Here is a 15,650-nt window from a genome sequence, read left to right on the forward strand (position 1 = left end):
ATTTGTGTGGCTTCATAATAATAATAATTCATAATAATGCTAAAAACTACAAGATACATTCTGGACTTACTTAGGCTAAAATATTGTGAGTGCCACACCTTGCCATACCCAACTGACACCCATGTTTCCAGCCATTAAGAGATATGAAGAAATGAAGCCGTAGGAGGCTCTGTGTGTGTGTGTGTGTGTGTAGGTGTGTGTGTGTGTGTGTGTTCGGCCACTAGATTGCGCATTCCTAATTTCAGGCGGGTGAGTAATTTGTTGCGAGCTGGAGGGAAGGGGAGGGGGGTGGTGGGTGGGGGTGGGGGTTGGGGGGGGGGGTGGCTATATCGCTCCATCTCCGTGGACTCCGCCCCTGCACTCAGCCACAGGAAACCCTGTCAGTGAGGGCGAGAGAGAGAGCGAGAGACATAGAGAGAGATAGCGAGGGAGAGAGAGAGAGGGCCAGGACCTTAAGCCACACCCCTTTTCTGTTAACCCCTCAACCCCCCTCCCCCTCCCTCCCCTTGTCCGGCGAGTCCCTGCCAGACAAAGTAGGAAACCCTGTGTACCAAACCTGAGGCGCCCATCCCCCCATCATGTACCCCCCCCCACCCCCCCTTACACACACACACAAAAAAGAAAAAGAAGCCACACACACACACACACACACACACAGGGAAGGAGAGAGACAGGCACTCAAGGCGCACACACAGACACACACAAGCACGCACTCCTTGCACACTCACACACACACACACACACACACACACACACACACACACACTTTCTTCCCCCTGACAAAGACACAAGGCAAGTCAGAATTAACCCGTTGTGTGCTGCAGCCCTGCGGGACACATCAAGGGCCTTTTGTTCTGAGCTAAGGCTGGTACTTAGATATGTGTGTGTGTACGTGTGTGTGCGTATGTAGGAAGAGGAGGAGGAGGAGGAGGAAGAGGGGACTGGTAAAGAAAAAAAAAAAAAAAGAGTGAGGGAGAGGAGGCAGAGAGACTAAGGGTTTGTATAAGAGAGCGGTGAGAGCGAGGAGGCGTTGTGGGCGCCTGTACAGTACTTCATCACTGTGGGAGGATCCCAACCTGCCGAGCCGAGCCGGACCAGTCCAGACCCAGTGGCTGGACTCGGTCCCATAGGTGTCCAGACGGAGCTGAGCCAGACTCTAAGTCCAGCGGTGGTTGTTTGTCCTCCTTTCTCTCTCATCTACTCTGATTCAGTTACTCTACTGGCATGACTGTTTATCAGAAACGATATTGCCAAAACAGTATAAAAAATGAAAAATTTCAAAAGCGTTTTTACATTCAAACCATACAGAGATGACAAATTATATGGTCTGAAAACATGTAAATTAGATTATATGGAACTTTAATGATGTCCGTGGGGAATTGGAATGTTGCAGCAGCAAATAGTAAAAGGATACAGCAGAGAGGAATAGGATACAAATAAGAATACATCAAATGAGGGTTACTAGAACAGGGTGCTAAAACGACCTCGACAATTATCACGCTAAAATTTGGTATGATAACATTGCTAAACTTTTGATTTATTTTCGATAAAATAATTTGCGCAAATTTTCTGTTTTTCTCAATCTACACAAAAACGTACTGGTACACATGAAATTTGGCAAGTACATGAATTGGGTTGGCCTTTATTTAATTCACGCAAAAATGTAAAATCATAATAATCAATCATAATCAATTGACTTGAAATGCTACAGGTTGGTCAGAAACAAGATATCTACCAAGCCACATATGTTGATATTTGAAGAAATTATGATACGATGATGAAGAAATTGTGATAATAACAAAGAGCAATACCCACAATACATTGCAGGGCAATCAGGGAACTCAGTGCATTCTTTGTCATGTTGTGGCAACCTGTTTATTGCTGCTAGCAGCTGTATTTTTAGTTTCTTTCTAGTCTTTTTTCTCTCCCTGACTCTGTTCTTTCTCTCCATAGTTAGAGGGCTTCATCGTGAGTGTGTGTGTGTGTGTGTTGACCGCCATGGAGGACAGACTCTCTGCAGTCTGCACAGTTCACCTCCATATCATAGGGCTGTGAGATAACCGCCCTGTTAGCTAGCTAAGGGATTCCAGTGAAATGTTACAGGCGGTTTGCTTGGAAAGCTAAGCCCATACTCCCTCTGCGAGACTCTGACTCCGACTCTCCGCCACCTTAAATCGCTCTCTCTACACTTCAGCTGACCTTCCCCACGTGCGTCTGCTTCCCTGGGTTTGCCGTCACTTTTGGGAAAGTCATAGATAACAAAAACCCAACCGTGGAATCCTTCCAGGACCCTGCCACTTCACCGCAGCTACAAGACAAACACAAGGTTGCCAGTGTGGCCTTGATCTAAAATGCCATGACTTTTCCATGACTTTCCCCAACACAGCCGGAGCACTTCCATGATGACCTAAAAATGTTCTTCCTTCCTGGTTTGTTAATGTTGTTTTCGGGTTTACACTGCAATTGGGCTGAAAACCACCAACTAACGCAATGAATGTGTCAAACAAGTTGGAAAATACATGATGCTATAATCTTGTAAAGTGACCCATTTGTAAAATTCCTTGTTATTCCTGACTTCCCTGAGATTTATCACATTCCCTGACTTTCCCTGTCTGGAATACTCCTCTCTATATTCCATCACCGGTTTTCATGGCTCAACTGCAAAAAAAGCTGTAATAATGAACAGTAATGAATTGCTCGACTGGAGGTCTTTTGAAGCCCTCAAGGATAATTCTAATTATCCTAAATTTGTATAGTTAAGTGTGCAACAATGACAAGTCACTGTTACTGGTCTAACATTTGGCGATTACTGCTCACACCTAGCAGGACTGAAGCAAGTTCCATGAAGGCACTGAGTACCAGTTTTCTGAGTAACATCGCTGTCTATTTTTCATCTCAGACATGAATGGCAGGCTGTTATGTCAGTCACTGCATCACAAAGGTCACTCCGCATCTTCTAAGTTCCATTTAGAATAGGTATATTCCACTATGAATGACTTGAGTTGAGCGCTTGTACATACACACAGACACGCGCATACATACCGATACTTGGCACAAATCAAGCATTGTATTACCACACTTGACTTGGACAGCTTTGTAGAACTTTTACTCAGGGGTTTTGATGTCAGTTGGGTGTAAGCCAAATTGTTTCACAATTGGCTCCTGGCCCCGGTTTGTCAGTCAGTTTAGGTGGACTGGGATTCAGTTCAAGGCATGGGGGACCGTTTGACGCTGTTGCAGTCCACTGTAATGGGTCTTTCAGACAGGACATGCATTGCCTGGCACTCATCTCTTTGATACAGCGGAACTCTTGACTAAATGTTTGGGGAAGTCCGTTTAGCGTGACAAACAAAACAGGCAAGAGAGGAGTTACCCCTAGCTCGTTATCTTGCTAGTTGCAGAACATGCCTAGGCACCTGAAAACATCCACTGGTCCGAGATCGGTAATCTCCACTGCTTTTCTACCAAGGCCTCTACACAACTTCACACTTGTGTTGCATAATTTGAGAAATTCTGACAGAATTCCCAGTAGAACACATGTTTTTCTCCATTTTCTTTCCCTTCCTGGCCGGCTACCTCCCTTGTCGGCTCTATTGGACACGCAAGGGTTTCATCAAAATTCCGTGTCCATACTTTGGTCAGTGCAGCGAAAATTCATTCATGTGCGGCTTAAGCCACTGGAAATAATGCATTTTAGAGTGCGGAATTGGAGTGCGTCCTATGTGAAAGTAGCTTCAATAGGCAGACTGCTGCTCTGTCTATCCCAAACCATCATCTTCCTCTTCTTAAACTATTCCAAGCCACACGGCATCCACACGTTTACGTTCTCTGGAGGTGACGTTCAAATGGAATTTCAGCTGGCACAACACATGGTGAAGGTATTGAACGTTTCTAAATTAAATACTGAATTCAGGCTTTCGCAAATATATTGAAAGAATACTGAAATTTTGGTTAGCGTGACACCACTACACGCTATCTTTGCTTGACCCAATACAAGAGGAACACTGTGGGGTTTCACAAGCGGTTGAGAAGCTTGGAACGCTATCCATGTAGCATGAATGTGTAATTAGTCCAGTTTGTGCCGTTCTGGTGCTGCTCCGTCACTGTACCATCTACTACAAATAAATTAAGCAACATTTGGGAAGGGCGGACTACCCAGTCGCTTTTAAAAGGAATATAAACCTTATGGTAAAAATGCATCCTGGTGTTGAGGAGGAATGAAGGAGCGAGCACCACATAAGACTGCACCATTAAAAGGCCCCAAGCTACTAGTCAAATTGTTAATTGCAATTAGCTTGACATAAGTATCACAATCTGTCAAAGAGACTTAACAATATATGCTGACAAACAAAAAAAAATTGAGATGCAATTGTGTTTGTCCAAATCTCCAACATGCCCACACTTAAACAGCGAACAACACTCCACATCAAATAGAAGAGCTTGTGGTGCTGAGTCCAGTAAAACTGCAGCATTAATGCATCCATTTTGAGGTGTGTGTGTGTGTGTATGTGTGTGTGTGTATCTGAGCGAATGTCTTTGTCTGGAGCACTGCAGCCCAGAGGAGGGAGGGAAGGCTGGTATTGGTGTTGGGGAGTGGGGGGTGGAGTGTGAGGGTAATGAGTGAATCTGATCAGGCCTCAGTGGTCTGCATGCCATTAGCGCCACCTCACTACCTCAGCCCTCCTCCCTCTTTGGCTCTCTGATCACACACAAGACGGAGAACACGTCGACACAACTGGTCTGATATGCCAGACAGGGGGGGTGGGGGGTGTGTGGCGGGGGGGACACCGCATACTAAAGGGGAAATTCGGGTGACAAGTAGAATATGAGCTGTGCAGCCACTAGAGGTAGACAAAAATATCGGGCTGATATTGGCCTTTTTTTTTTTTTTTTTTTAAAGAATATCAGCCAGTCAGTGTGGTCCACCTCTGATATGATGGAGGTTCCTCTCTGACCACAGCGAGTCAATATGTTTTCATTACCATTATTATTTATATCATCTGACCAGAGAAATCACTCTAGTGTGGTGTGGGAGGATTTTACTCAACAGCTTCAGGGGTGTCAGTCTGTTAAACCTACAATGAAACCTGCTTTACCCTTCCTTGAGGAACTGCTAACCCACCTACAAGAATTCCATCAGTACGGCTTTCAATGAAGAGTTTTAGTGTCCCATGATGGTCTAAATGCTGTTTCAGAGGCTTTTCCACCCTGACAAGAATAAAAATCTGAGAGAAACACTGGAACGTTTTTTGGCATGGAAGTCGTCAAATTAAAGATATTGAATATCAGCACAAAATATTGTCTATCTGCAGCTTCTATCCAAAAATATAGTTATCGGCCTTCAAAACCCGTATTGGTCTGATCCTAGAAGCCGCTGAAGGGACTATTGTGACCAATTACTAAATCGAGTGCAGTGCTGCGAGATTTCCAACAGAGACAAATGTCTCTTAGCGGCTTCAAACAGCCATACTGTGAAATTGAAATTGCATTGCCGTGAATTTTCATTGAGAAAAACACTGGCGCGCTTCACTTGAAGGGGTGAGGACACCGAGCGTTACATTGCATAGGGAGCATTGTGCTTTTAAGTGCAACTACAATCGTATTGGAATAACTGTTTTAAAATAAAGCATACGTTCAGCTCCCGACTCATCACCTTAGAATTTAACACAGGTCTATAATGAACAAAAATTATAAACACAGTCTTCATGATATTTAAGGCCTTCTCCAAACTAGAATTCAGCATTGAGCCTTGGACAAAAGCAATGGTAATACTGCATGTCTGAAGAAGACCCTAGCGCACTCTATGACACAAAAGCTGAAGAGGTACTTTGGGCCTTTTATTCCAAGCACAGTGAGAAATGGATTGATTGAAGGGAGCGAGTCCATATAATACCTGCCATCACAATCTAGGAATAGGCAATAGAGGGGAGGTCAATGGGGAGCTTTCGCACCGGGTCTAAGACAGAGACGGTTGGTACTCACTTGCATTGCTGTCGGCCAGAGTGTTGAGGTTGCCTGAGATGTCTCGCCTCCTGAACAGACACACCACCTTGGCCTCCACGTTGCCATTGGCCGTCTAGGATGAAGGGTCAGTGGTGATTAGTTAGGACCATGATAAAGCATTGGCAACTACATGATATTCCCCAACAAAGCTTTGAGTTTCTGTAGATGGCGCCCTTTTATTTGTCTATTCAGCCCTTATGCTAATACATCTCTGGAATGCTAATAGGGCATTCCACAGATGTTGGAAAGTTGGAGATTCCCACTTGCTACTAGGAAAAATGCATAGCAACAGCCCTTCGAGTAGGAAACTTGGCCAATAATTCTAAAACTCTAGTTTTCTGAGATGCAATTATCTGACGGCACGTCAACATGGCGGCATACACTGTAAGCGCTACACTGTATTACTTTTAACAGGTTTATAATCCTCAAAATACACTTAAGTTTGATTTTCAACATTGCATGACCTTACATCCATCAAAGCACTTGGTGGTAAATCGTGGTAAATGGTTTAACATCTAAATTTGAAAAGTAAAGTTGCACATACAGTTGCCAACATTCTATGGTAATATCACTGACATAACATTAGCTGTTGCATGGGGAACAGCATTTTATGTTGGGCAAGCAAATCTCCTGTTTTTCCCAGGCTGGACGACTGAAACACAGAGGTTGGAATTACAAGCGAACAGCTAGGAATTTCCGATTTCCAACTTTAAATGGAACGCAGCATAAGTACTCAGTTCTTCTTCTATTGATTTAAAACTAACCACTGTTGCTGCTGCCAGAAAAGTAAACGCACCATTTCCTTTTTCGAGTGAAAGACCTACCCGACATCGCATATTTCGAACAGCAAATGTAAAAGCTTTCATCATCTGGGTATAGGCTGAATAACTATTGCGTTATATTGATCAGCGATAGAGAGTAGCGAAACCTACATTTGTACGAAAATGTCACTGATTGTTACTTTAATTCAGGTTTGAAAGATGAGGGGTTTCAATATCACTGGATTACCCGTGACCAAAGGCGGAGAGAGAGAGCAGAAATGGCATATAGACAGTGCTTCCCTCACTCCGCATCCAAGCCTGGACCCAGATAGCTATTCACTCACATAATATCCATTCATCCTGCTCAGCACCCATTAGCACTCAGGAAGATGCAGTCCTCCTGGTGCTCACCACAACCCCTTCAATTTAAGAGTGTTATATAAATGAGCTTAATCCTTTGACTGGGAAACAAGCCTGTGTCATATGCCACTGCTGCTGCTAGGTTATATAAGTGGCTCCTGTACCAGCGTCTTGTCATTAGACTGGCCATGGCTAACCACCAGAGCCCAGGGAAGACTGAGGAAAATGGTGTGCAGGGGTGTGCGTGTGTGCATATGAATGTCAGTGTTTATGTGCGCTGGAAGACATGAGATTAGAAAACACAGCCTGGTTAAGGTGTGCAATACGACAATCCAATACTGCCAGACATTTAAAAACGACTTTCAAACAGAGTCAGATACAGTTAAATGAACAATGGGCTTAAAGTCAAAGCAGGCAAGTCTTTTAATGGAGACATATGAGGTTAGATGACAAGGACAGACAACTAACCTTGTTGAGCTCTTCTATTCTGCGGATCAGGTAGGGGTTGCTGGAGGAATTCTCAAAGTACACGTAATCTGGAACAAAGAGAAAAAAACATCAAGTTCAGAATCATAGCCTGTTCAGAGAGGAAAACATCAATGCACAACCTTCTTGTGTTATCAAAATTAAAGCATTTTGAAAAGCAAATCCCGTGCCATGTGTGTGTAGAGTTTCGAGTTTAGTGTCCTGTGAAGAGAGACCCACTGAACAAGCAGCGGTTATGATTAGAGTTAGACCAATATATGGGGCCAATGTAGGTCTTGTATTAGGCTACATATCAGATATCGGTCAGTCAGTGTCGTCCACCTCTGATATGATGGAGGTTCCTCCCTGACCACAGCTACAGAAAAACTGAGAAACCTTCTAGGAAATTGTATTTATTAATTAACATTTTCAATACTGTTTTCTATAAATTAATTCCTCGTTTTAAAAAGGCAGTAATGTATCCCAGAGTTTCTCCTACCATTGAATAGGTAGGGTGGGTCACCTCGCCTTAAGGAGCTGCTAACCCTAAATTAATTTAATTAGTCTGGGTTTCAGTGGAGAGTTTCAGTGTCCCATGATGGTCTAAGTAGTGTTTTGTTTGACCCTGACAAGAATAAAAGTCTGGGGGAAACACTGAATACTTGGAATTTTTTGGCACGAAAATTGTCAAATAAAAAAAATTTAATATCAGCACAAAATATTGGCTATCGGTAGCTTCAATTCAAAAATATCAGTATTGGCCTTCAAAAACCAATATCGGTCAAACCCTAGTTGTGATATCAATCTTTGTTTAGCCTTTACTGGGCTCAATCAATCCACCAACATCATATAAGTTGTAACATGTGCTGTGTGTGAAGTAGGGCCGCACGATATTGGAAAAAACTGACATTGCAATATTTTTTTTTTCTGCGATATATATTGCGATATGAAAAAATACAGGAATTTTCACCAAATGACTTGAATAGCTCTATCAAGCCTTGCCCCTTTAAGAAGGTGGCCTTGTGGGTAACCAGCGCGGGTGACGTAGTAGGAAGTGAGTGTGTTTTTAGCCGCAGCCAGAGTGAGTTGCAGGATGCTAAGTGAGTAAAGTTAGCATAGTTAGCGGGAAAAGAGCTTAGAACGTCACCGAGAGGCCGTGCATTATGTTCGCTGCTGTACCGAAATAAAGTGCCGGTTCTCCACTGCAGAGTTGGTCCGGACTCTTAGTAAAAAGCTTGTTACCAGCTACGAGCCAGGCTAAGCTAAAATAGGCTAGCACAACACCAGAGGCTTCCCAACTACGGTTCGGAGCCGCGAAAGCTGGAAAGGTAACATACGCTACCCTTATAACAAACCCTTAAATTGGAGTAAATTATGTTAGACAGACTTCTCTTGTAGATTAGTCATGGAAAATGAGAACCGTGCGAGTTTTCCTTTTGTATCAAGCAGCAAAAAAGTTGTAGCATGACGTGTTTGAGTTAATTTGCCTTACTTGTCATCGCAAGTCATGCGATGTGACTATTGCGCATGCGCACATCGCGATGACGATGCTGAATCGATATATCGTGCAGCCCTAGTGTGAAGCGCGACAAAAAAAGACCACTGGAAATGACTGAAACAACACCGATACGACAAGTCATGACACTGGTAAAAGCTAAACAGCTGCGGCCTCTGCTGTCTCAGACGAGAGATCGCTGCACTTCACATCCCATTCAGTAAAACCACCGCAAGTAAATCCACCAACACACAGCACCAGGCGAGCCTGATACTTTGGTGGGATTGTTATTAGCAGTGAATTTAGAAGAGGGAAAAACAGATCAATAGAAATATGGTTAGAGAGTGTAATCTGGTTCTACACCAGATCTGTACCGCACTGATAATGGACCAGACCCATGCAGTCGGAGAATTATTCTCCCTTCAAAATCATCTTAGTAACTCTACTGAAATCACATACAAAGACCAAGGTCTACAAACTATCCCCATAATGCCACATCAAATTATATCAAATAGCCTTGTTGGACCAAATCCAGCAACTAAAATTATTTTCCAGTATTAATGCAAGAGATGATTTGGGTTCTGGCGTGACCAGTGTGTTCGCAGTTGGTCAAGTAGAGGAGCTCTCATGTGCGTTTTAGGAGACATTTGCAGGTCACATTAAAGGCCAGGAGGCCAGGAGGCTAGCCGAGAGCAGCATGACGGTCAGATGAGCAAGCAATCTGCAGCGCAATCAACATTCTGCTACCAACACGCGGGCAAATAATATCATCCTCTTATCACATATCCAACCAGTGCCCACAGTCCAGTCACAAAAACAGAAAATCAGGAAAAAGGAGGTCTGCCTGTCAGTGAAACGATTAAGCTACCCGCCTGTCTGGTAGTCAAGAACACCAGCCACATGCTGGTAAACTTTGGCTGTGGTTTCTACTTCAGACACTTGTGTGTTCTATTCTATTCTTAAAGAAAAAATCCACACTCACTGTTACACTTACACTGTTGTCAGTGTGAATTGATCAAGTGATGTTCAATGCATTCCAAGGATTATTTTGTGATGAAGTGTTATAATTTACTTTTTTGGTGTACCTACTTTCCCTCAACCTGCCTTGCCTACGTTTCCCAGAAGAGAAGGGGCGTGAACTTGTTGCTTTCAATCAAAGGTGGGTGTATATATACACACAGCGTGTCTACGATTGTGGCAGCAGCCCTTACTCATAACACTCATGTCTTACTCATGACAGTAGCTTCAATAGACCAGAATGCAAGGCAGCCCCTTGCATTCTGGTCTATTGAAGCTACTGTCGGTGGAGTTGTTAGCTGACATACAGTATGTTCTGCTATCAAACTCCACTGTACCTGGAAATATCTTGATATGACATCACATGGTCTACATTTGGCCAGTTATCCACAGCACCACCAAACAAAATGTTAAAGTGTTTGAGTGGATTTTCCTTTAACAGGCAAATACTGAAGTAGCTTGTGAATTTTAGTAACTGGTAATTTATGCACTGTCCTACTAGTACCATATACACAGTACTTCGTGGTACAGTTTGATTCAGTTATGCACTGTAATGTGCCTTCACGTCAAGCTCCATCTGATCTTCCCACAAGCAGCGAGAGAAACCCTCAGGAGGACATCAGAGTGGTTCAGATGCTTCCGTCTTCACTATGCATCATCACAGACCATAGATAGGGACAGCATTTCTTGCTCTACTTAGTGAGTTGATGTGGAGCCCAGCCAGAGAAGCAGCACCTCCTGGATCACACTGGAGGAACACAACACCGCCACGTTACATAACACTGCTTGAACCACCGAAAGGGGAAGCGCGCTCTCATCTGTTTGACATGACTCGAGCTCAAGAGACAAAGTGATGGAGGACAGAGGGAGTTGTTCTTTCCTGCCTCTGTCTCTCCTTGATCAGCCATGTTCTGGCATTTGGCGCCCAGTGGGACAAATTAGAGTATGATGCTATTCCACCGGCACTGTGGGTCCGGCTGAGTGTATCAATGAGACAGAGGGCTGTAGAGGAGCCTAATGGATCAATGGACCAGAGAAAGACGGCCAGCCTGGGCTTTGATAGGGATCACACCATCAGCCCTTCTGGAAACACACACCTCAGCTTAACTCGGCACGTTCCTCAGCATAATCACACGTCGCTTCTGAAAAAGGGGATCAATTGGTTTCAACATTTTTTTCGTCGATAGATATCTGAAGTGCAATAATGCCTGAATAAATAAATACCGGTGGGGAGAAGAAAAAAAAAATCTAAACGAGGAGAATTGGCTGCACAGAAAAGGCTCGGGCAGTCTTGAGTGTTTGTTGTGAACGTATGCGGCTGGAGTGGCGCAGTGTGCCGGGTGCTTGAGGGTGAATGAAGAGGAGGAAGCCCTTTGACTAATCTCTAGGGAAGATAATGATCTTACATGCAGGCTGAACACTGTGTGCTTCTGTAGGGCTGTTAATATAGGCGCTCGCACACACAAACCTGACTGCATCAGCAAACTACAACAAAAGAAAACCTTTATGAACACAGAGTCCATGGACACTCGCCTCACAAACATCCGTCAGAACCAACTGTGGCAGATTCTAATTAATATCTAATTATCCTGAGTAATAAGGTTAGTAGCGTTATGCTTGATGTTTGTCACAAAACAAAAGCGCTGGTCTGGATCAGACTGAATATTCTCAATCAGGAACAGTGGCATTGATTCCCTTCATAAGCTCGGTTTGGCCGTAGATCAGCATGATACATTCCCTAGCTGTCAATAGGGTCCTTTAGTGATAAAATAGGACCCCTGCCTGACTGTCCAAATCCATTAAAAGCGGGGGTGCACGGTCATGGGTGAAATAATAATCCTGATTATTTTGCCATACATTGTGTTAAAAAAAAAAAATATATATATATATATATATATATATATATATATATATATATATATTTATTTTTTTTTTTATTTTTTTCCCCACTCCTCTTTTGCATCACATAACATCAAAATGTAAAGAACAGAATATTGTGAGGGAACCTTTTACAGTGCTTCCCTCAGTATTTTCCATTTTCAGACACACAGTGGAAATGGAAAACAGAAGATGTGTGTGGTGGCCACCGAGCCCTCGGAAGAAGCCGTCTCTCTGTGCCGATGCTTTCAACATCTAAATTAATCACTGGAATCCCCACCAATTCCCGCACACATATCATTTATAAAGGCAGCCACATGTCATGTGACATTACTTCCTTCACTGGTGAGAGAGAGAAGTGGCGAGGCCTCTGTGACACCAGCTGAAGCCGTCTGAGATGGTCCTCCCTCTCATCTCAAGGACTCCACCAGCCAAAACACATGGATTTCACTGCTACTGTTTGGACTTTGGGGCCGTATCAGAAGAAACACAATGCTACTGGCAGTGTTTCTCATGGGGAACCGGCAAAAATGATCTGACCTCAACAACATTACTGTTAAGGCCTAGCCCAAGGCCTATACTGCCCATTACATTTGTTTCACTATTGCTTTTGAATTACACAACCAAACAACTCAACCTTGTTACAGTGTGGGCTACTTAAAAATCAATTTGTAAGTCATTATATAATCGTATGCTTGTTGCCAACGCTCTCACTGCAATATTGCATAGGCTAGATTAATTGTTAGGCTACCATAAAATTTTATTTGCCACATCATACAACATTCCTCGTCGTGTAAATTCCGAAGCACACATGATCCATCAAGCTGGGCTTAACCCTTTCAGTAACAGCCCAGGTCGGGGGGTTACAGCGGTATATCTGTCAATCCCCTTCGCCTCAGAAACCCCACATCTCTAAGCAGCAGTGGAACAATAGAATAAAGCTCTAATGGTTTCCTCGTGCGAACACTCCCAGAGAAAGTTCCCCTGCCGACGGTGCGCAAGACGGGCTCATAATAAGTCCTTTATGGCACGAGGAGGAGCTCAGAGGGCAGCCTGTGGGGGGCTGACGGGCCACGGGGCCGGGGCGGCCATGCTGGAGGACGCTACCTGCAGTGGCAGCGGCACAGACACCGTCTCATGGCCAACGTGACTGGAGGAGCGGGGGGAGGGGTGGGGACTAATGGGATATGCAATCACTTTACAGTAAAGGAAACCTTGACACCACTGGGGCTAAAATTACTAGCATACCGAGTCTATTTCAATTGGTGACACAGAACCAGACATCAGATAGGACAACATCAATGCTGAAAACAGTCGCACTTGTGACAAAAACGATTCCAGATATGTGTGGAGAAAGGCCAATACTGCAGCTAGCTTATATTTTGCACCAACATTCAATATATTTAAATTCTATCTTAAATTCTATTTTAATTTTTATACTCAGTGTTTCAGTTGTTTCCCCCAGAATTTTATTTTTATCAGGACGGAAAAACCTCTGAAACTATATTTAGACCATCATGGGACACTAAAACTCTCAACTCTCCACTGAAACCCAGACTAAAGAAATTATTTTAGGGTTAGCAGCTTTTTAAGGCAGGGTGAACCCCCCCCCCCCTCCCAGATATGATGGAGGAACCTCTATCATATCTGAGGTGGACAGCACTGACTGGCTGATATCTGATATTTAATAAAAGGCTATATCGCCAAAGTCATGTACCAGTATAACCCTAATAAAAACATAACACTAAGTATATGTACTCTTACTAGTCATGCAATGCTAAAACAGTTCCACAGATTCCACACTACTAGTCAGTTTCAGTGCATGCAGTACAACTATATATTCACACTAAAGAGCTTAGTCTGCAGTTGCACCTAGACTGCAATTAAATGTCACAATAACCAGTAAATGCACTAAGTGAAACTGTGATGAGAAGCTTGCATGGCTGCTGCAGCCAAAACAATGCAATCTAAGTGATGCATTTCTCTTTTGACTATCAGATCTATGTTACAGTATCCCATTACAAAATCCAGTCACCGTAGACCCTTAAATGGCGACAAAAATTCTAAAGTACATTGCTGAAGTAACTGTTTACATTAAGCACAGAATAGATGCAGCATATTTTGCAGAGCAGTGTTTAATCACCATGACCTAAATAGGCTACACTACAGACTCTTATGGGACCTTACACAACGATAAGCCTGTCAGAATATCTCATTGTCAATTCAGCCATCCCTGCCTCCAAAAAACAGACTCAAGCCAGGTACAGCAAGCCTTAACATTATTATTCACGCTCACAGACGATAAATATTGATCACACGCATTGCATCGATAAGGTGACACACCAACATCCACAATCAAGTACAGGTAGAGTTGCCATGTACCCACGGCCCCAGGAATTCATGGAGAAAAATCTAGCAGGCAGCTGGTCGCCTTTTAGGCGCACGTTTACCGGCGTTTTTGTACATAACGGTAGGTCAACCAAAGTTAGCAGATGAGTGTGTTGAAAAGTCTTCTTTTAACAAACAAGTCCGCGGGCAAGATATGTTTGATTCCTACTAACAGTTGACATATTTCACAGGGTGCCTAGCTAGTTTACGTTAATATTACTTTCAACTTGCAAAGAGGCTACAGTTTGCATCCAATGGCTCAGAGTACTTTCTGTAAGAAAACACAGGCTCGCTGCAAGTAACACTGGAATTGTTACGCTGGTAGCAAGTCCGTTAACTTAGGTTAGCCGTTTTCTTAAAATTTTCTATCGTGCAAATGACGTTTAGGAAACGGCTACTAGCTTGCCGGTTAGGGCTTCACGAAAACTAGTCTGCTTCTTGTAATGATAAACAGTAGCGAGCTACTAACCATTAGCTAACTAGCAATTACGCATTACAAGAAATAGTCGGACCCGCAGCTAACGGTTAATCTCGTATGTAAGCTAACAAAAGTTAGCAAGCAAAGTTAGCTTACAAGGCTAGCTACCCATTGCATATGAAGTGGTATGGCGGAGTCGATAATGAAATTATCCCACCCCACTAATAAAGCCAGTCGGCCAGTTTCAGCTATCGCGGAAATGGCTAGCTTTAGTTAGCGGCTAACCGCACAACAGCTAGTAGCTAGCTAGCTAGCCCCGGTACGTTCCGTTCTCTCCCGTATTGTACATACGGGACGCCAAACTCTGTTAAAATTCTGGCAATATACGTTTGCATTTCTTACCGGTAAATGTACATACATTTATTATATATTTATAACGACGCAGCACCTTTCCTTAATCGTTACGAGCCACTCTTCAATTCGGCATACATATAATTCCAGCAAGCAGCATTTATTTGAATAAAATTGCAACTTTCAGAACCGGTTCACACTGCTCGCTACTGCCCGCCGCGGGGTATTTGGTGGAAGAAGATAGTGGGAACAACAGACAAACCAGTTCTTAAAGTTGATATTTTATTGAAATAAACGCTGCTTGGTGTGTTGGATGCATGCCGAATTGAAAAGTGGCTCATAATTATTATAAAAGGGTCGTACGTCAAGTTGTGGGAGTTATGTATATTTGCCGATGAGCAAGTCCACGTTAAATTGCCGGATTTTACAATAAAATGTGGGGTGAGTTTCTCCCATGCAGGAGTGGACGGCACGTATTGGGGCTAGGAACTAGCTAGCGTTGGTTAGCAGCTAA

The 15,650-nt window shown here is 43.5% G+C and overlaps 1 protein-coding gene across 1 annotated transcript in view; it reads right to left on the reverse strand.

Annotated features, from left to right (window-relative positions):
• Nucleotides 1-15,650, reverse strand: part of mta2 (metastasis associated 1 family, member 2) — a 29,836-nt gene that overhangs the window by 13,715 nt on the left and 471 nt on the right. The window contains exons 2-3 of the mRNA XM_071926063.2: nucleotides 7,593-7,660; nucleotides 5,983-6,076 (exon numbers count right to left, since the gene is read on the reverse strand). Of these exons, the coding sequence (XP_071782164.1) occupies nucleotides 5,983-6,076; nucleotides 7,593-7,660 (162 nt within the window). The remainder of the gene's footprint in view (nucleotides 1-5,982; nucleotides 6,077-7,592; nucleotides 7,661-15,650) is intronic.

Source organism: Centroberyx gerrardi, chromosome 23 (genome assembly GCF_048128805.1).
Source record: "Centroberyx gerrardi isolate f3 chromosome 23, fCenGer3.hap1.cur.20231027, whole genome shotgun sequence".
Lineage (NCBI taxonomy): Eukaryota > Metazoa > Chordata > Actinopteri > Beryciformes > Berycidae > Centroberyx > Centroberyx gerrardi.